This window comes from Lepidochelys kempii, chromosome 8 (assembly GCF_965140265.1).
Source record: "Lepidochelys kempii isolate rLepKem1 chromosome 8, rLepKem1.hap2, whole genome shotgun sequence".
Classification (NCBI taxonomy): Eukaryota; Metazoa; Chordata; order Testudines; family Cheloniidae; genus Lepidochelys; species Lepidochelys kempii.
The window spans coordinates 15,961,175-15,983,656 of NC_133263.1; the positions used below are offsets into that span (position 1 = coordinate 15,961,175).

General features: G+C 40.9%; 1 protein-coding gene across 1 annotated transcript in view; it reads left to right on the plus strand.

Moving 5' to 3' along the window:
- The window catches only part of HSPA4 (heat shock protein family A (Hsp70) member 4), a 39,315-nt gene that overhangs the window by 8,611 nt on the left and 8,222 nt on the right, over positions 1–22,482 (plus strand). Inside the window, exons 3-13 of the mRNA XM_073355688.1 lie at positions 1,247–1,387; positions 2,514–2,636; positions 3,203–3,302; positions 3,752–3,885; positions 7,240–7,484; positions 8,837–8,913; positions 9,270–9,421; positions 10,617–10,723; positions 11,137–11,270; positions 11,860–12,041; positions 21,986–22,075. Coding sequence (XP_073211789.1) covers positions 1,247–1,387; positions 2,514–2,636; positions 3,203–3,302; positions 3,752–3,885; positions 7,240–7,484; positions 8,837–8,913; positions 9,270–9,421; positions 10,617–10,723; positions 11,137–11,270; positions 11,860–12,041; positions 21,986–22,075 — 1,485 coding nt within the window. The remainder of the gene's footprint in view (positions 1–1,246; positions 1,388–2,513; positions 2,637–3,202; positions 3,303–3,751; positions 3,886–7,239; positions 7,485–8,836; positions 8,914–9,269; positions 9,422–10,616; positions 10,724–11,136; positions 11,271–11,859; positions 12,042–21,985; positions 22,076–22,482) is intronic.

Below are 22,482 nucleotides of genomic sequence, written 5' to 3' on the forward strand. Positions count from 1 at the left end.
TAAGAGCAAGTTGCTTTTTAAAGGGACAGTCAATTTAAAATCTAGTTACATATATTAAAAAAAAAAAAGTAAAGTTAATGTCTGATACTAAGCATGCCCTTGAGCGCCCATACCAGTTCTTGACTAAGGCCTGGTCTACAGCAGAAAATTATATCAGTTTAACTACGCTGGTCAGGGGTGTGAAAAGTCCACACACCTGAGCAGCGTAGTTAAGTCAACCGAAGTCCCTGTGTCGGCAGTGCTAGGTCGAATTCTTCTGTTGACCTAGCTACTGCCTCTTGGAGAGGTGGATTATCTATGCTGATGGGAGAATCCCTCCTGTCAGCATAGGTAGTGAGTGACTCTACACTCAAGTGCAACAGTGGTGCAGCTGCTGCAGCGCAGCTGTGCTGCTTGTAGCATTTTAAGTGTAGACAAGGCCTTAGCTTTCCCTTATGTGTTTTCCTCTCCCTTCTTGCTAGTGAAAGAATCATGTAAATATAATGGAAAACCTAGTAGTCAGAAAAATGGCTATGCGTAAAGTGCTGTCACACACGTTACAAAGAAATTAAAAGCAGATACTTTTTTTCTCATCCTTGGTTACATTAATCATAGGTGTTACTTATAACAAGAGTATCTAGACAACTTTCACTACTTCAAGTTGACTGTCCTTTTAAGTCCCCGCTTGGATTTTAAATGGGTTCACGACAACACTGGAAGTTTTTTAGGTAGGAACGTTCCAAAGTAGGTAGTAGTATCATGCAGGAATGTCACATGGAGTTGGCTGGCCAGAGCAGGACAAGATGATGGGCTGGAAAGTGACGTTAAATGTGCTCAATGTCCTTCCTAGCTTAGTTGGTGGCAAGTTGGGGAAGGTGGTCAAAGTGGGGAGAAAAGTAGGGGAAAAGAGGAATACAGTGAAGAGAGGTATATTCCTAAAGATGGAATTTTACAGCTATTTGCAGAACACCTTTTAAAAGTGAACTGTATTTACATGGATTTTCATAAACATTTGCTCAAGGTTTTAAAATAGAATTTTTAAAAATCTAAACAAACTCCTGCAAGAATCATTTGGGAGATGAAAGGGGAAGAGGTAGGTTTTTGGGTTCGGGTATTTTAGTAGACACCTTATATTGTTGGAAAATACAAATTAATTACAAATTTTGATTTGGCAAGAAAAGCATAAACAAACTTGCTATTGGCTTATTTTCTCTGAAATTCAGAAGCTCCCCTGCCATCTCAGACTAATGTATTTTTCTCCCTTTAGGTTATTTCAAATGCAAAGAACGCTGTACAAGGTTTTAAAAGATTTCATGGCCGTGCATTCTCAGATCCCTTTGTTCAAGCTGAAAAAGATAACCTGGCGTATGAACTTGTCCAGCTGCCGACAGGCTCAGCGGGCATTAAGGTGAGTCAGACATACTTGGAAGAGAACCACAGGGGAAACTCAATGACAATTCATATGTCTATTTAGCTTTGAACCCTTTTGCACTGGGGCCTCTACCTTTGCAAATGCACTTTCCGTTAGAAAAATCTTTATTGCTGGATTAATAAATGTAGGGAGATCTGTAGTGTAGGCTAAAATTCAAGCTAGTAAAATCTACTTATTTTATGAAGGAGGCTTAGAACTGCCTTGTGAAATAGACTATCTTGGCTATTTCTTTAAATAAACTGATTTCAGAATGATAGAGAACTTAATTGAATAGAATTGTATGTAGTGTGGGAAGGATCTGTGTAAACTTTTTCATATGACTCAAGCCTGAATAGTAGTACCCTTTTGAGACCTGAGCATCTTGATTAGATATTCCCAATTGTAACACACAGTGGTCATTGATGTGCTCAAGTAAGAATTAAGACTTAGATTCCTTTTCACTTGTGATTTAGCTAATCCAGGATTTGAATTCATTTATTAGAATGCTATTGTTTATCAAGGTCTGCTTTAAATTTAAAAAACCTCTTTGCTGTGTGAACAGTCTTTTGCGCTCCATAGTGAGTTTGGGAAATGAAGAAAGTACCAGAATAATATTCGGCACCAATGCTTCAGATATACTGCAAGGCTAGAGGAGAAAAGCAGAATATTTCAGACCAAATTTCAATAACTATATTTATATTTTAGTTGCAAAACCTGTTCAACCATGGAGGAATTTCCTTAATTTAAAAATAGCCTAGTGGTATCTAATGGAACAGGCTGTTGTTTAAAGGCCCGGTAAAGAGTCAGCTGCATACATTCTTACATTTGGAACCCACGAAACTTGAGCTTGTATACATGTCCTTTTCAACTTGCCTCTCTTAAAATGTCTTGAATTCTCGAATGAAAATATGAATAAAATGAGAAACTGTCATCTTATCCTGTGGTGCCTTCCCTACATGGCTTGGGCAGTGAAGTGGGGGCAGTTATACAAGTATGCTGCAGGACTTAGGCTTGGTGTTAAGGACCACTTACCTTTTTTTTTTTGCAGGCTTAGGTCACTACTTAATATCACTTGAGCATGTTTCTTGTCATTTACTGTACTTATACAAGCTTTTCATTAAAGGTTATGTATCTGGAAGAAGAACGAAACTTCACCATTGAGCAGGTGACAGGAATGCTCCTCACGAAACTAAAAGAAACTGCTGAGAATGCCCTTAAGAAGCCTGTAGTTGACTGTGTTGTTTCTGTAAGTAGGTGATGGTAAACTTGGTTACGTTAAGTTGGCTACATAGTGTATCTGTATAAATTGAAGAATCATGGTGGTAATGGAGTTGTATTGCAATTTATAAACCAAATAGATAAACAAGGTTCACATAAACTAGTGCCCCTGCTTATTTTCAGTAAACCTTGTGACTTTTTTACTCAGATCTCTCCCTAAAAACTGATGTTTAGCTTATCATGCTAACATTCTAAATATATTTTAGAGATTTAATCAATAAAATAATACTATTTGTAGCTGGGTTTGCTCAGTTTTCACTAAAATGAATGGTTGTAAAGATGAGATCAAGTGGAAAGGCATGAGAAAATTATATAAGCAATTAAATCAAACCATTCTCTTCCCCATGTAGCTACTCACTTTTCCTTGCTTGCAACACTCAAAAATCTTGAACTTGCAGGAAATACTTAAAAATAAATAAATAAAAGGGGGGAGGGCTTGGCTTGTGTACCAGCCCTCTGAACAATATTTTTCTGTTGATTTGGTAGAGGATTGCCCTTCAAAATATGTATCTCACTGCTATGCATTTCTTGCAGGTTCCGTGTTTCTATACAGATGCAGAGAGGAGATCTGTGATGGATGCTACACAGATTGCTGGCCTCAACTGCTTGCGACTAATAAATGAAACTACTTCAGGTAATCTTATTCTCTTTAAAACGTATACAGGATTGGAATTATAAATCTTCTTTCCCCATGTCTGTCACAAACCCCTTCCATCGAGAATTACCAGTTCTATACACTAATCTGACTTTGGTTGCTCTCCAAGGTTCCTAGAATCCAAGTTATTTCTATGGTAATACAGCTCCAGACTTTCTTCTTTAAAGATACTTAGAAATAAACATCCAAGAAATAAATGCAAGACATAAGAGGAACTAATAACTGTTTTTTTTAGTTAGTCTTCCATGCCATAGCTTTTGTATCTGGTCCATTATTTAACCAGATGCAAACTTTATAACTTGGAAAAATAGCATTAAAACTTGACAGTATAGTTATTCTTTAACAAGTACTGTTCAGGAAAGCAGCCAAAAAAAGGAGATGAATGACTGCCATTTTGTTTACTATATTGACTTCTTTTTTTTTTGTAGTTGCTCTTGCATATGGAATCTATAAACAAGACCTGCCTGCCCTAGAAGAGAAGCCAAGGAATGTCGTTTTTGTTGATATGGGACATTCTGCATATCAAGTTTCAGTATGCGCATTCAACAAAGGAAAACTGAAAGTAAACAATCTTATGCATCCATTGTAATTATGAGTAAAAACGTTCACGTTACGTTTATGGACTACAATAGGCTTGGTTGACTGCCTTAATATGACAGTTTATCCAGGCAGTGCAACTTATACTTTCCAAAGGTTCAACTTTGTCCTATGTTAGAGAACTGGGAAGAAGATCTGCTTAAGCTTTCGTTGCTAAGCTTGTTGAAACAAACATGTTTTCCTCAGTCACTTTTTGGTGTAGCGTTAGAGTTCAGTTTATTTTTTATTAACTTCTCTATAGTAATAGTACAACTTACAAGACGGGATGTCTTTTTAAAAATGGTGCTCTAGTTCAACCACAAATTCATGTCTTAAAGCAGGAATTACTGGATTAATTTATTGTTATGAAAGTCTGACTAAATGACCATAATGCTTCCGGTTGACCTTGAAACCCATTATATGAGTGCTATAGGAAATATAACAGGTGTGAAAGTGTCAACAGTTAATTAAATCTCTTAGAACTTCCTTAACTTGAGCAGGTGATTAGATTGGATCTTTCTTTGAAGCACAATTGCCTTAACGCTTGTTTCTATTAGGTATTAAAAATTTTTTTCTTTGAGAAAAAATCTTCAGTAATGTTAGCAGCATAGCCAAAAACGTATTATGAAATCCAATAATCATATATTGCTGCTCCAGTGGAAGGAACAAGTATTTGTGTTGTGATAGGCGCTCAGATAGTTAGGAGAGTAGTGCCTTAAGGGAACTGAAAAGTAAGATAAAGTCTTAGAGCATCCTAGTTTAAATGGAATATATCTGAGATTATGTTGTTCTGAACCAGAAGGCTACAAAGTGCTTTGATGGGTCCAAGAACAAATTAATTGTGTGGAAACTTTATTAAAGTTAACACACTGAAACAATAGGAATGGTACATATTGAAGGAGAGAGGTGAAGTGTTAATAAGTACTGGTGTGCAGAACTGGATAACGTCATTTCTAGGTGGTGTGGAATTGTGAATTCAGCATATTTGAAAAAGGGATTGAGAAATCAGTGAGATGGAGGTAAAATGATGCAACAGGAAAAGATCAATCATAGATTGTCATTCTATGAGCAGAATGAGTTTAGATATGGGAGTTCAGGAACTAATCTCAGAAGCCATAGTCTAGTAGCGATAGAAAGGAGGCCTTTTGAGATTGGGTGATGTGTGCATGTGCAAGTGGTACATGCATTTCAAAACTGTCTGGAATTCAGGCAAATTAGAAAGGCAGTAGAGAAGGGTGTTGTCTTAAAGATGTGAATTAACAGGTGAATAAATGAGCAGTTATCTGCAGGAGTTAAACATGAAGAAAACAAATGAGTTTATTTTTAGCCCGGTGTGGACATGCAGGCAGTACCCTTTTAGGCATCACAGATTAAACTGGGATATGACTCAAACTCTGGCAGTAGTGTAATGAAGGTTGAAGAGTACAAGATCATGCTACTCTGCACCTGTGTTCCTTGTGTTTGATAAGCTGAAAAGTTTTCCTGTAGCAGTGGGAGTCCTGGCCACCCTAGTGCTAGCACTAGACCCAGGTGTCTAGAAATAGATTGGTGCCAGGGGTTATGCAGAACAAAGGTTATGACAATTTAAGGCAGGGGAACCACATAATTGCTACTGTAATCTCCAATATCACCATATTAATGCATATATGACATGTAGTTGCCTTTTAATATTTGGGGATATTGATTTTTTTTTTGGGTGCGCGCCAGAGCTGAGGACTCTATCGATATACAGGATTGAAACTCCTGCAGGCATTAGCAATTTGAAGTGAACTATCTTACTGTTCTTCAAGTAGTGTCCCTATGGGTGCTCTACTCTAAGTGTATTCCCATCCCTGCGCCTTGGAGTGGAGATTTTAGGTCGCAGTGTCTGTTCAGCCTGTGCATGCACTCTCTGTCTCGGGCTCTGATAGAACTGATGTCTTTCTCAGATAGAATTGCGGCCCCCATCAACGAGGCCCTGCTTAATCCAGTGAAATCTATGTGGCAGGCACTAGCCACAGTACCCCCTCCGTGCAAATGGGCAGACAAAAAAGTGTGTCCTCTAAAGACATGGACATTTTGTTTTCTCACCCCTCCCCAAATTCCCTGCTTGTCAATGCTGTTAACAAATGTGGCAGACAGCACCATGCTAAAATGACACCATGTGACAAGGACTGAAAAAGACTGGATTTATTTGGATTGAAATCATATTAATCAGCAACAGATCTGAGATCCCCAATCTCTAAGCAAAGACTTTTTAGTGGGATATCAGACTGTATTATCTACTGCTATTGCACACATGACCTTTATTCTCCTTCTGGAGCGCAAACTCGCTCTACAAGATCTGCCTCCACTTCCACAGCCTTTCTCAATAACATTCCAATCACAGAAATATGAAGAGCAGTGACTTGGGCATCTGCTTGTACATTCGCTGGACGCTTTGCAGTCATCTGTGACTCAGCATTTGCTGCTGTATTTGGCTTGGCTGTACTGTCTTCAGTATTGGACTCTGCGCGCCCCCCCCCACTCCTTTAGGGGTACTGCTGTAGTCCCCTAGAGTGGCGCACCCATAGGGACACTACTTTAAAAAAGACACTACTGCACCTTGTGCAGTCTGGGACGGTCAAAACATTACGCGGTTTTCTTACTCTGTTCCGTTTTGGTGTATTGTGTAATCCATGTCACCTTTAACTGGTATAGACAGGTATGGTGAATGACATACTATCCTCGACAAGATATGAACTTGGTAACTAGAAACATCATCTAATCTTAAAACTGTCTCTACAGTGCTAGCCCAGGGAAAAGACCATCTCTGTCAGGATTGCACCCTTGCTGCTCTTACACATGGCACTTTTATAGTGGCACAAGTGGGAGCATCAGAGTGAAATAACTTTACTTCTGCCAGCAGTGCTGGTAAAGTGAAATGTGCCAGAGTGGCATGGGACTATGCTTCATTGCTTGCAGGGGATGAACCAAGTGAAGGCACTGAGGAGGGAAATAAAAGGTTAATAATTGGTTCCTTTTTTTCTACTAGTAGCAGAAAGTGGTTACCAGGCTGCTCCAACACAAAGCATTTATCTTTGTAAATGATGGCAGTAGGGGGGGAAAAGGTTGAGCAATATATCTGATTCTTTCTGGTTTTACTCCTGCCACTGCCATAGCAGAAGATCTGTGGAGCAGCCAGGCGTTATTCTCCTAAGCAGGATTATGATGTCAAATATATATTACTGGAACAAGCTATTCTGAGTATTTAGACAAAGAAATTACTTAACCTGTATTGGTTACTAACAGGTTTTAGTGAGTAATCAGTAAATAGAACCATTTTCTTACTGAAATATTTTACTCCTTGTCTCGTTTTTAGGTTCTTGCTACAGCATTTGACACCACACTTGGTGGCAGGAAGTTTGATGAAATGTTGGTTAACTATTTTTGTGAAGAATTTGGGAAAAAATATAAATTAGACATCAAATCAAAGATTCGTCCATTGCTGAGACTATTTCAGGAGTGTGAGAAACTGAAGAAGCTGATGAGTGCTAATGCCTCTGATCTCCCAATGAACATAGAATGCTTCATGAACGATATTGATGTTTCTGGAACTATGAACAGGTATCTTCAGATTGCTTAGCATAAAGTCTGAGTTGATTTAAAAACTGCAAAAATAGGGAAATACAAATGTTTTGATCACCTTTGGTACATTTAGGTCACTGGTTCTAACTCGAGTTATTAGCAACAAAGTAGTGAACAATGACTCTTTAGTAGCCTGCATGAATTAAGCAGGCAGTCTGAGTTACTAGTGTCCTAATTAAAAACCAGTTGTCAGTCTGGCCATAGGTCACAATGGGAACGAGGATTGAACCATCTTCTTGCCCTTACGTGTGTCCTGTTCTCCTGTGTTCTAGTACTAGGACTAGTACAGGTGATGCCTCCAGAGCATAATTCACAAACATTGCTGGGGCAATGTGGGAGAAATATATGCTGACCCTTTGTATGCTGTACATGTGATCACTAGAGGATTTGAATGACTAAACTGTTAATATGGCACTTTCTAGATCGCTGAAATTAGTTAAAAGAAAGGTTTCATGTTGGCATTTAACAGATAATAGGAAACTGAGGCTCTCATTTAAGGAACAACAAACTGGTGCATAGCTTATAAATAACAATAGTTTAGACTGAGCAGAAGAGGGGAAATGATTAGTATACACTTTCATAGAGATTGTCACTGCTTTTGGATTAGTAAGTTTCACCATCTCTTGCTCTACATTCTATAACAGAAGTTAAGAACAGCTTGGAAGCAGTTAGGATAGAACCTAAGTTTGAACCATGTTCATCAGCAGTAATGGGCACTTATCTTTAGACTTCATGCTCCTTGGTGGCCTGTCAAAACCCAAATCTATGGACCTTCAAGTGCAAGGGAAGAGGGACATATTCACTTTAGCATTTGATTATTTTTGTGGTGGGTGTTGTAATTAATGCATGTAATCACTATAAAAATTGATGTAATGTAAATTCTTCAGGACAGGGACTGTGTAAAGTACTGTACCTAGCAGAGTGGGATTGCAATCCTGGTTAGCAGCCTCTGGGCACTAGCCTAATATAAAAGGTGGCTGGAGTTGGAGGGATCATGGCAGAATAAGTATCATTTGTACATGACGCTCTCCAAAAGTATATACCAAAATATCTTACTCTTGATGGGTTTTCTTTTTGGCGTGGGTGTAGGGTTGTTGTAAATCACACAAACTTGTATTGTGGAATATTCAGCTCTGTTTTATTATACAAAAAATCACTTTAGTGAAACACAAAACTTTATAAAATACTCTAGGATTCTGGATGGAGAAATAGAAAATTTACACTACGTAAACTTAAAATTGCTTTTTTCCATTTCAGCTGCATACAGTTGCATTTTGCAATTTAAATTTTTGTTCATGGGAGTCTAACTTGACGTATGGCTTTTTCAACAGGGGCAAATTTTTAGAGATGTGTGATGGTCTCTTAGCTAGAGTAGAACCACCTCTTCGCAGTGTTCTGGAACAAGCCAGTAAGTGTACATGCATTCTCTTGACTACAATGCTTAATGGTATACATACAGGAGGAAAATATATCCATGGTTTTAGCTTTCTTTAGATGTTTGCCAAATCTTAAATTCAAATTTTTTTGCACACTTGATTTTATGTAGCAGTTCAGTTACAAGTAGCATAAAAATTTCCTTAAAGAATCCCTGCGTAAAATAGGATATTTTGATATCCGAGAGTACAAAACTTTTAATGGTGGCTAGAGATTTTATTGTAATCAAGTGCAATACCTTCTTCCTTGTTTAAGAGGCACTAAATGCTGCTAATTTAGTGTAGGAATTTTCATAACACAAAGTTGCTAATGTATGTCTACTTTTTTTAGAGTTAAAGAAGGAGGATATTTATGCAGTAGAAATAGTTGGTGGTACTACAAGAATCCCTGCTGTAAAGGAGAGGATCAGTAAATTTTTCGGTAAAGAAGTCAGTACAACTTTGAATGCAGATGAGGCTGTTACACGAGGCTGTGCATTGCAGGTAAACAATTGCCTGTATGCTAGGGGTCTCCTTATTCTTTGTTGCAGTCAGTGAGGGCATGTTGTGCTATAGTATCAGGCATTGTGAAACTTATTTCACCTTTTGAAGTGCGTATGTGCTGTAGAAGTGATTTGATTGAACATTAAGAAGTGGGCAGTGGACGGGTGAGATTGGCTCACTGCATAGACTGTTTATGTTGGCTGATCAACTGAGATGTCTGGCTGAGGCAGACAGCACAATTAACAACTTGGCATGATCCTCTAGAGTTGGGTATATGTTCCAGTTATGACTGGAAACAATAGATGCTATATAAATACATAAAATATTAAATTATTTTTTCCACTGCAAGACTTTTACTGGTATCTTGGCAGATAGCTGAATTCTTCTGTAGAACTAACACTAAGAACAGGTTGACATTAAGAGTAATCATGAAATTAGGCAAAGCAAGATTACATTGCATTGTTGCTTAGTTAAATGTATTGCATATCTTTTTATAGAAGTGAAACCTAGTTCAAGTAAAGAATAAGATGACATGGCTTGACTTAAATTCTTGCAAATGAAAACTACATTGGTGTGACACTTGCTATATCCAACCCTGGAGCAGTGCTAGAGTCTTTGCTAGAGAGACAAGTTTAAAGGTCTAATAACTTGCGTATTACATGAGCTTGAAGCAAATACTATGTATTGTTTCAAGTGCTCACTAATTGTCATTTTTGACAACTCTCTTTTCAGCCATTAGTAAAGGGTAAAACATCTGTTCTAGCTGTTCTCGAGAAAGGGCCTTTACTTTAATTGTTGTATGGCACTTGAATACCATGGTGATATGCCCCTTACAAATCCCTGTTAATTTAGGGTTTTTTGACTCCTACATCATTTGTTAGCACTAAACATTTTATTGGAGCCATTAAAATATTCAGAACCAGAAAACTTGCCACCAGATGATCTTGAGTGACCAACTGGAGGAGAAATTTGATTCACTTAAAATGAATACAAACAAAACATGACTGTCCCTGAAGTTGTTTATAGCAAAAGCGCATGACTCCATTAAAACAAATAGGATATTTTAAAAATTTAGATGTCTAACTTGGAGTTAACATATTTGTAATAGTCATTAAACAATCTAAAGGTCTGGTATTACTGCTATTTGTATTTTCATTCTGTACAATTGGACTTACTCTTCTGCTATTTCTTATAGTGTGCTATTTTGTCCCCGGCTTTCAAAGTGAGAGAATTTTCTATCACAGATTTGGTACCATACCCTATTTCTTTAAGATGGAATTCACCAGCAGAGGAAGGGTTAAGGTAAGAATTTAACACTACCAAATCTTTAGCATGCCCGTAAAAGGCTCAAAACGGAAGCTACCGAAAAGTAGACCAGATTGACTCACTTATTGTAAAAATTTTGAAAGCCTAAATGCCAAAACTTCAATTACTGCTCTTGTGGTGGTAACAGTAAAAAGCAATCATTTTAGCTTTTGTCTAGTTAAATACTTTAGCTTTTTAAATATACACATTCTTTAATTTGTATCATTGCTAATGAGAGTCTATGGTAAAATGGTGGTCAAGGTAAAGCCATATGTTGTGCAGTAAACTTAAGTTGTCGCCTCTGTATCCACCTCTTTGAGGCATTTTAGTGCTTCTGCTAGGTCTTGTTGCATATTTCCTTCTAGATATTATAACAGCTGCCTACTTTCATATATCTCTTCCTTCCACAGCAACTGTGAAGTTTTCCCTAAGAATCATGCAGCTCCATTCTCCAAGGTCCTCTCATTTTTCAGAAGGGAGCCTTTCACTCTTGAGGCCTACTATACTACTCCCAAGGAGTTGCCTTACCCAGATCCTGCTATAGGTATTTAACAAAGGGAAAGAAGAAATAAGAACTAACTCCATATAGTTAGAAAAGAAAGTTGGGGTGTGTGCGTGGAGTGTTATCAACTTTTTGATCTTGTAGGTTGGACTTTCCCATCCCACTCTAACAATTATGATACTGAGGGTGTGTTAGCACATTAGTATCTTTTGGTTACATGTTTTTGTATGACTCAGATTGGGTTTTAAAGCCATGTGAGTGGAGAACAAAATTCTAAACTCCCAAACCACATTAATTAGAGGAGAAACATATGCCAACGGAAAAAGATAGTTTAGTATTTGGGCAGAGCTAAAGGTTTCCTAAAACTACCCACAGCCATTTTTCCAAATGCCACATTTCTAAACTTTAAGTGCATCCAGAAAATGAGGGACAAATTGCAAAGCACAGTAAATGTTACTATGACTAATTGAATAAAATAAATCATTTAGTTCAGTTATTTTTGGCAAATGACTTCCACAATTGGATTTAATTGCAGTCTGTTATCAGCAATAGTCAAGATCTGCTAAATGTTCACACTTGATTATTTATCTTGAGTAAATATATCCTTTTTTCTCTCTCCTGGAATGTTTAGCTCAATTTTTGGTTCAAAAAGTCACGCCGCAAACAGATGGATCCAGTTCAAAAGTGAAAGTCAAAGTTAGAGTAAACATCCATGGTATTTTCAGTGTTTCCAGTGCATCTTTAGTAGAGGTTCACAAATCTGATGAGAATGAAGAGCCCATGGAAACAGACCAGCATGCAAAAGAGGAAGAGGTAATCCATTTTATTGCTATGGAGGTCACCTAGGAAAGAACTTGGAACTGAGAACAAACTGATTGCTCATAATTTGGTCTCAGTTTCAGAAAAACGCCAGGACTAGTGCATTAACCCTCTAAACCAGATCAAGTAACAGTTATACCTTTCCACCCACATTGCTGCTTAGGCATCAGATGGATTTGAACACAGTGTGTAGATTGTTACTTGCATCATAGTCTAGATGAAGCATGCAAATGTAATGCATTAGCCTTGACTTTTCCTGAAACTACGGCCAAATTATAGGCAACTCATAAGTGGATAGTTTGTTATTTCCCAATTTCTGTACATCACAAAAATCACCACACGTTTGTCAGTCTCTGCCTAGGGAAAGCCCATGACGAAGGACTGGGTTGGTGATGCAGCTGTAGATTTAAGAACGTTGCTAAATAGATAGGGAAGAGAATACAGGGCTGTATCTTTATATCCTACTTAATAGTTCTGTATTTTGGGAATACCAGTCTTGCACAACAATACTGTTACAGGTTAGTTAGTGAACAAACAGACAAAACTAATATCTTTAGTTTAAGGAACAGTATTTGGTAGCTTGCAGGCAAAACTTGTTTTGTAAATGTTTTTGTTATATATATTATTCTCTGTGAAACTTCCAAGGTTTTTGTTTTTGGTTTTTTTTTTTTTCCCCGAGCTTTTTTTTGTTTTGATTTAAATGTTTTCCTGCAGTTTGTGTCTCTCAGACACAAAGTGTCTGAGAATAATTGAAAATGAAAGAAGGGCAAAATGTAAACATGTATTTGGTAAATGCCAACAGTGTGCTTAGAGACAAGGTGGTGGGTGAGGTAATCTTTTGTTGGACATTTTTCTGTTATGAAAATATAATTGATGTATCGTGTATATCACTGGATTCTTGATGCACTTGTCCAGAAATTCTTCTTCAAGGTGGCCCATGAAGAGGTTGGCATATAGGGGAGGTTGGTCCAATAAAAGATGTTACCTCACCCACCTTTTCTCTCTTAATATCCTTGGACTGACATGACCATGACAACACTGCATACAACAGTGTGCTTGGCACTTGTACATAAGAGTGAGTGTTTTGCTGTCTGTCCATGTAGACTGTAAGCACCTCTAGACAAGTTCAGTATATTGGGAGTACCGTAGGATGGTTCTGACTTCCAAGGCAACACACACACTACCCTCCAAATCAGCAGACCACACTACCATTGGTACTGATCCCTTGGCACTGACCCGAGCACCTGGTGCCTTGGTACTCAAAGCCTGGGCACTGAGGGTCACTCACAGTAGCCCCAGTACTTTCCACCTCAGTGCTGATTACGTCCCATCTCTGCACTGAAACTTCATATAATGTCAAGTTACTTATTGGTGGACCCGGGACCATAGTCAGTTCTCCTCAAGAAACTGAGGTGCCTGCCAAACGACCAGGTGTTGGAGGCACTGATACACCAGGCTAGTGGCAGGACAGAAGAAGCCTTCAGCTCCCTAAATGATTCAGGGATGACTGGGCTTTTTAGGACTCTTATTTCCTGACCTCAAAGAGGAAGCAGACATGATAAATCATCTTTTTAGATGGTGCTCTTCTGTCCAGTTTTTGTCAGCTACAGAGATCCTTATAGCTGGTGAGGAAGAAACAAATTCCCCTAGTTACTGTCCTCTGCCACTTCCTCCTGCCACCCTACAGTCTGGGGCTTCCATGAGGTAGTAGGTTTGATGCAAATGTCAAGACCCTAACAGGACCAAGAGAAATGTTTTGTTCTCACCCCCTGCATAAAACTTGTAAAAGTTTTAAGGTCTCATGCAATTATGTCACACAGCATGCCAGACTTCACCTATGCTCCATGAAAGGGTGATTGAAATCTGTACATCCTACCAAGAGATACCAGAAGAACAGGGTCGTGGTACCACCAGAAGTCCTCTCCAAATTAAACGGTGGAAAGACACTTTTCAAGTATGCAACAGAAAATCCTCTACACTTCCCTACCCAAGGCTCTGATGGATGCATCCACTTATTTAGATGACCTTCAAATTCAAGGCCCTCGGGAAGCTCTTCTCCACATAAATGTCCGAGAGCTCAGGGCCATCAGTTCGTCATGAAAAGGGTTCCTGCCTCTTTTTCATGGTACAACTGGGGATAGACAGAATCACAGCAATGCACATCAACAGGCATGAGGGAGCAAGATCGTCCATACTCTGTCAGGAAACCATACATCTGTGGAATCTGTGCATTCTGAACCAAATTACAGCAGTGGCTCTGCACCTTCCTGGCCTTCAGAACACCTTGGCAAATCAGCTTAATAGGCTTTTCTATGATTTGAGGTATCTATTCGACTCAGGTATATAGAGCCTCTTTTGCAAATGGGGATTTCCAAAAGTAGACCCATTTACAACAGATCAGAACAAGTGTCAGAGATTCTATTCCGGTGGGTGTGCAAGCTCAGGATTCCTAACAGATGCCTTTCTCATCCCTTGAATACTGGGTTTGATGTATAACTTTCGACCAATCCCCATGAGAAAACCAAGGATGCAGGGCACAGGACTGAAAGACCCAGCATAGGTCAGGCAGTTCTAGTATTAAGATCTGACGAATCTTTCAGTGTAGCTCCCCAAAAACCTTAGCTGCTTTTACTGATACTCTTCCAGAACAACTGCCAGGTCCTGCACTTGAACCAGCATCATTGTCCCTGATAGCCTTGGTACATCCACTGAAAGAGGCTGTTAACAATGTTGTGCTCCAAAGCAAGAAATCCATAACCAGGCTGACTTACAAAGCTAAATGAGAGGTTTTCTATTTGGTAATAAGGGAGAAAGTTGGTGCTGAAGTCCAAATCTCAGTGATACTGGACTGTTTCAGGGCTAGTAAACAATCTGGATTTTCTGTCCCTTCCATAAGGGTCCTTTTAGCAACAATATCTGGACAATGCCCCCGGATCCAGGGCCACACTGGATTTTCCCCATCCTACAGCAGCAAGAGACCTGAAGGGCCTCCTGCTTGTTTTCCCCCTAGTTTGGGAGTCATTCCTTCTTTGGACTTTAATATAGTTTTAGTTTATAGTGCCTTCTTTGAACCTTTAGCAACCTGTTCCCTGTACCATCTCTCAATGGAGGCTGTCTTTTTGTAGCCATTGTATGAGCTAGGAGAGCAGGGGAGACTTGAATCTTCAATAGACAGTATTTCATAAGGACAGGATTACTCTTAGACCTCAACCCTAGTTTTTACTAAAGATTGTCTTAGAGTTCCATATAAACAATTTCTAGTTTTTTGTTCCTAAACCTCACTTAACCCCCAGAAGAATGTAGGCGTCAGTCACATGCTTAATGTAGTAAGAGCACTGAAAAATCATCCAGGAACATGCTGACTATTTGTAGTTTATGCTATATTCTCTGTCCTCATGGAGGTTATCCTAATGCAGGGGATAGGGATAATGCAGGGATTCTCAAACTTCATTGCACCACGGCCCCCTTTGGACAATACAAATTACTATGCAACCCCAGGAGAGGAGACTGAAGCCTGAGCCCTAGCAGGAGGCCTGTAACCTGAGGCCTGATGCCCAGGGCTGAAGCCCTAGGGCTTTGGTCCCAGGTCCCAGCAAATCTAAGCCAGCTCTGGTGACCCCATTAAAATGGGGCTGTGACCCACTTTGGGGGCCCTGGCCCACAGTTTGAGAACCGTTGTCCTAGTGCGTCTCCAAGTATAAGGAGATATCAGTTAGCCAAGAACTACTTAGCCATATTAGAGCTCATTCCACTAGAACTCAAGCAGCATATGGCTGAGGAACATTCCTGTAGCAAATTTGTAGAGCAGCTATATCATAAAAATAAAGAAAGGGTAACCACCTCTTTGTATACAGTGCTATAAAATCCCTCCTGGCCAGAGGCAAAACCCTTTCACCGGTAAAGGGTTAAGAAGCTAAGATAACCTAGTTGGCACCTGACCAAAATGACCAATGAGGAGACAAGATACTTTCAAATTGGGAGAGGGGGGAAACAAAGGGTTCGTCTCTGTGATGCTTTTGCCGGGAACAGATCAGGAATGCAGCCTTACAACTGTTACTTAGTAAGTAATCTAGCTAGAAATGCGTTAGATTTCCTCTTGTTTAATGGCTGGTAAAAGATGATGTGCTGAATGGAATGTATATTCCTGTTTTTGTCTTTTTGTAACTTAAGGTTTTGCCTAGAGGGATTCTCTGTTTTGAATCTGATTACCCTGTAAGTTATTTACTATCCTGATTTTACAGAGGTGATTCTTTTACCTTTTCTTCCATTAAAATTCTTATTTTAAGAACCTGATTGATTTTCCTTGTTCTTAAGATCCAAGGGTTTGGGTCTGTGCTCACCTGTACAAAATGGTGAGGATTTTTATCCAGCCTTCCCCAGGAAAGGGGGTGTAGGGCTGGGGGGGAGGAAAGAGGGGCGTGGATATTTTGGGGGAAGACGTCTCCAAGTGGGCTCTTTCCCTGTTCTTTGTTTAACACGCTTGGTGGTGGCAGCATAGGGTTCAAGGACAAGGCAAAGTTTGTACCTTGGGGAAGTTTTTAACCTAAGATGGTAAAAATAAGCTTAGCGGGTCTCTCATGCAGGTCCCCACATCTGTACCCTAGAGTTCAGAGTGTGGAAGGAACCTTGACATGGTGGCAGAGCGGTGGGATCATTTTGAGATTTTTTTTTTGAGATCATTTTGAACCAGAAGCACAGCAGGATTTTAAACGGTTTTGTAAAAGAGAATTGCAGCTGTAGATTCTTTGCCTGGAGACATAAGTGTTTTGGTTTTTTTTACAAAGGGATTTTTCTTTTTTGAGCTGGAGTTTTCTCTACCTAAAGGCAGGGTAGTTAACCTCCTGCAGGGAAATTCACAAGTTTTTTACAGACCTGAGGACGTTTTTTTTCTTTTAAGCTGAGAGCAGCTAGAGGGTTTTCTGTCTATTTGCCTGGAGAAAGGGGTATTAGTTTTTCTTGTTTTTTTTTTTAAATAAAGGATTTTTCTGTAGGCTGAGAATAGCTATCGGAGAACGTAGGTATCACGTTACAGCACAATTTTACAAGCCGGGGTGTTTTGTTTTGTTTTGTGGTTTTCTTTCTAACTCTTGGGTGTAAAGTTAGTTAAAAACAGAGATGCTAGGATGACGGAAACCAAGGCATAGCACAAACTGGAGTTAACCAGCGTGGATGCAGCATAAGAGGCAGAAAAAGCCCAGGAGGCTGCCTCCAGGTGAGCTGTGGAGGCAAGGGGAAAAAGAACTGGAGGAGAAGGAAAAAGAGGAAGCATGCACAGGAGATGGAGAAGGCAAAGGCTCAGCAGAATATACCAGATAACCCTAACAATCCTTCCCCAACAATCCCCAAATGGGAGCGACTATGTCCACAGTATGATGAATCTAGTGATATTGCTGAATATTTTCTCGCCTTTGAGAGACTGTGCACACTCCATAAAATTCCTGAAGCTCACAAGATGGCCACATTGGTTGCAAAATTGACTGGAAGAGCTCTGAACATATTCAATAAGATGCCTATTGATGAGGCTTCTGACTATAATAAATTCAAGGATTTGGTTTTAAAGCAATTTCAAGTTACACCTGAAACTTGCAGAGTAAAATTTAGAGCCCTTAAGAGAGGACCTGGACTAAGTAATGTGGCTTATATAAACCAGATGAAGGATCTGTTAGATAAATGGGTCAAAGGAAGTGGGGTAACTAGCTTTGAAGGAATGTGTGATTTGATGACTCAGGAACAATTCCTGAATATGTCCAAGGGAGGATATAAAACAGTGTTTATGGGATAAGAAAATGGACTCAGCAGAAAGTCTTGCTGCTTATGCTGATCAATACAAGCAGTCCCAGACCGCCAGAGAGGCGGGGCAAACCGGAACAAAATGGGTGGAGGGAGGAGAGAGAAACAACCCTGGTCACAGTTGGAGCGGATACCAGAAGGGACAACCTCAGACCACACCCTACTACTGGGGGCAGCCCAAGGCCCCAGCTACACCCCAAGGAGCACTCCAGACACCTTATCGTCCCGCCACACCGTTCTCCAGCAACCTGCCTCACCCCAATGACCCGTCAGCTGGACAGTGTTTTAAATGTAACGAGCCGGGGCATGTAAAGGCCAACTGCCCCAAGAATCCCAACAGATGTGTGATTCCAGTGTAATGAACTGTAGAGGTCCTCTGGCCCAGATACCTCCCAGATACCCTGAGAGCGGAGGGAAACTGTGTGAGTGTGAGCGGGAAGAAGGTTACTGCATGGAGGGACGCCGGAGCACAAGTTTTGGCTATCCATGCTTCCTTAGTGGACCCCAATTTAATCAACCCAGAGGTCCAAGTGACAATTCAACCTTTCAAGTCAAACTCTTTTGACTTGCCTACAGCCAAGTTGCCAGCCCAGTACAAGGGCTGGTCCGGCATGTGGACTCTTGCAGCCTATGATGATTATCCCATCCCCATGCTATTGGGGGAAGACTTGGCCAATCATGTGAAGCTAGCCAAGTGGGTGGGAATGGTCACCCGCAGCCAGGCTAAGCAAGCTGTCACACCTAGCTCGGTTCCGAAAACTTCTACCGGGACCCAGTCAGAGGTGATGGGACCAGACCCCATGCCAACATCTGGAACGGCAGTCGTGGATCCAGTCAGAGACCTGAGACTGGCTCTGTCTGGAACCGGAACAAGCAGAACAACCAGAACCATTGCCAGCACTAAATCCAGTACTTGCAACCCCAACATCAGAGGGCCACACCAAACCTGGACTGGCAGCAGCAGATAACCCTCCATAAGAGGCTCAGCTGGAGCCTGAACCCCAGTATAGTTCACCATCAACGGAAACAGCCCCATCACCTGCATCGCTTCCAGAGGGGCCAAGCCTAGGTCCACAATCCAATGAGGAACTGATATCTCCAGCATCAAGGGAACAGTTCCAGACTGAACAGGAAGCAGGTGAAAGCCTCCAGAAAGCTTGGACGGCAGCACGGAGCAACCCACCACTTCTCACCTCTTCTAATTGATCCAGAGAATTAAAGGTTTGTCAGTTTACAGCCCAGGGAGGAGATGACAGTGGCCTGAAGGTGTCTACTACGAAGGGAAAAGTGGTGGTGGCGTGGAACAGGTGAACCTCTCCATGACCCTTGGGCGTATGCAGCGACAGCAGATCAAGGAGCTGTGCACTAGCTACGCGCCGACGTTCACAGCCACCCCAGGACTGACTGAACAGGCATACCACTCCATTGACACAGGTAATGCTCACCCAATTAAAGTCCAACCTTACCAGGGGTCTCCTCAAGCTACAACTGCTATAGAACGGGAGATCCAGGATATGCTACAGATGGGTGTAATCCGCCCCTCTGGCAGTGCATGGGCATCTCCAGTGGTTCTAGTTCCCAAACCAGATGGGGAGATACGGCAGTCCATGGAAAAACGTAAGCTAAATGCTGTAACTCGCCCAGACAACTATCCACTGCCACACACATATGAACTATTGGAGAACCTGGGATGGGCCCAGTTCATCTCTACCTTGGACTTAACCAAGGGGTACTGGCAGGTACCGCTAGATGAATCCGCCAAGGAAAGGTCAGCCTTCATCACACATGTCAGGCTGTATGAATTTAATGTGCTCCCTTTTGGGCTGCGGAACGCACCCGCCACCTTCCAAAGACTTGTAGATGGTCTCCTAGCGGGATTGGGAGAATATGCAGTCGCCTACCTTGACGATGTGGCCATATTTTCGGATTCCTGGGCAGAACACCTGGAACATCTACAAAAAGTCTTTTGAACGCATAAGGGAGGCAGGACTAACTGTTAAGGCTAAGAAGTGTTAAATAGGCCTAAACAGAGTGACTTACCTTGGACACAAGGTGGGTCAAGGAACTGTCAACCCCCTACAGGCCAAGTGGATGCTATCCGAAAGTGGCCTGTCCCAAAGTCAAAGAAACAGGTCCACTCCTTCTTAGGCTTGGCTGGATATTACAGGCGATTTGTACCGCAATACAGCCAAATTGCCACCCTACTGGCAGACCTAACCAAAAAGAAACAGCCAAATGCAGTTCAGTTGACTGAAGAGTGTTGGAAGGCCTTTAACTAGCTTAAAGCGACACTCATGACTGACCCTGTGCTAAAGGCCCCAGACTTTGACAAACCATTCCTAGTAACCACAGATGCGTCTGAGCATGGTGTGGGAGCAGTCTTAATGCAGGAAGGACCAATCAAGAGTTCCATCCTCTTGTGTTTTCAGCAAGAAGCTGTCTGAAAGGGAAAGCCACTGGTCAATCAGTGAAAAGGAATGTTACGCCATCGTCTACGCTCTGGAAAAGCTACGCCCGTACGTTTGGGGACGGCGTTTCCACCTGCAAACCGACCATGCTGCACTACAGTGGCTTCATACCACCAAGGGAAATGACAAAAAACTTCTTCGGTGGAGTTTAGCTCTCTAAGATTTTGATTTTGACATACAACACATTTCAGGAGCTTCTAACAGCATGGCTGATGCACTCTCCTGTGAAAGTTTCCTAGAATCAACTGGTTAAAATCGTCCTTGAGATCTGGAAAATATTGTTAGTCTTCATACAGTTGGTAGTATATTTAGAGGTGTATGTGTCTTATTAACTCTGTTTTCTCCTAGAGCTCCAGGAAGAAATCAGTCAGTGTTTTCACCCTATCTGTGATTTGGGGGGCATGTCATAAAAATAAAGGGTAGGGTAACCACCTTTCTATATACAGTGCTATAAAATCCCTCCTGGCCAGAGGCAAAACCTTTTCACTGGTAAAGGGTTAAGAAGCTAAGATAACCTTGCTGGCACCGGACCAAAATGACCAATGAGGAGACAAGATACTTTCAAATCGGGAGGGGGGAGAAACAAAGGGTTCGTCTGTCTGTGTGATGCTTTTGCCGGGAACAGATCAGGAATGCAGCCTTACAACTGTTAGCTAAGTAATCTAGCTAGACAATGCGTTAGATTTTCTTTTGTTAAATGGCTGGTAAAATAAGCTGTGATTATTATCAAGCCTTCCCCAGGAAAGGGGGTGTAGGGCTTGGGGGATGGGGGGGTTATTTTGGGGGAAGACGTCTCCAAGTGGGCTCTTTCCCTGTTCTTTGTTTAACACGCTTGGTGGTGGCAGCATAGGGTTCAAGGACAAGGCAAAGTTTGTACCTTGGGGAAGTTTTTAACCTAAGATGATGATGATAAATAAGCTTAGCAGGTCTTTCATGCAGGTCCCCACATTTGTACCCTAGAGTTCGGAGTGGGGAAGGAACCTTGATAAGCTATATGCAGCTTAAGCCACCTCCTAGCAATTAGACAACTGTAATAGTCACCAAGAGTGGAATCTGTGTGGACAGTGGCTTGAAGAAAGAACAGTTATTTACTAACAGTAATTGTAGTTCTTAAGAGATGTGTTATCAGAGATTCCACAATCTTCCCTCCTTCCCCTTGACGACAGAATCCTATTCCTAGGGGAGTCAGTATTGGTGAAGGAACTAAGACAGTTGGGCCTCCTGCCCTTTAAACCCTTGAGTGGGGGGGTTCGAGGGAAGACCAGGCCTCAATGGTCACTCTTGGCCAAAATAATCCAATCTCATCTGCATGTGTATGGAGAGTGGCATTTGTGTGGACAGCACGTCTTGAAGAATCGCTGTTACTGTAGGGTAAGTAACTATTGTTTTTAAAAACAAGTACAAAACAATTGTGCTAATATGTATTAGAAATCTCAGTATGACAAATGTTTATCAATAAAGGTTAAGTGCAAAGGCTTAATTAACCCTGTTACAGTTTCTAGTTTCACTTGAACTAAATCTAGATTTTTATGGAGTTAAATCTTCACTGCAGGACCTGAAGAGTACTAACTCTACAAGTACAGTAACCAGTCCAGAAATTTAAATTGGTTATACACTGAGTCATATTAAACAAGTATTTGAGATTTAGCTCTACTTTTAAGTGTTTTCTTCTAATTTCAGAAGATGCAAGTCGACCAGGAAGAGCAACAAAAGAATGAAGAGCAGCAGCCAGTACAAGCTGACAGTAAAGCAGAGTCTGAAGAAATGGAGGTACTAAGTGTATTTGATGTCTTACTGTCTGCTTAGCTCATCTGGTTGGAGCATTTTGCCTTCTTGAATGTTTGCTCTGTAATGTATAATGAGGACCCATTCTCCACCCCTTACCAGAGAACTAAGCTCTGGAAACTAAGCTTTCACTTAAGTATTTCTAGTTCTCCTGGTTGCGACTAGTGCCTTAAAAATATGAACAGAGTATAAATTGATGCAATGGTGTCTCCCTGAGACTGCAGGTATCTCAGAGCTACTGTTTCAAGCTGTGTGAACTGCCCCATTCATTTGAAAGGATTGTTCACTCCAAACACTAAACTGACAAATGTCGATGTTAACTCTAACTGGTCACCATTTAAGCAAAAATGTGCTTAGCCCAGTCTCCAGCTACACTCCTAGTACCAAATGTT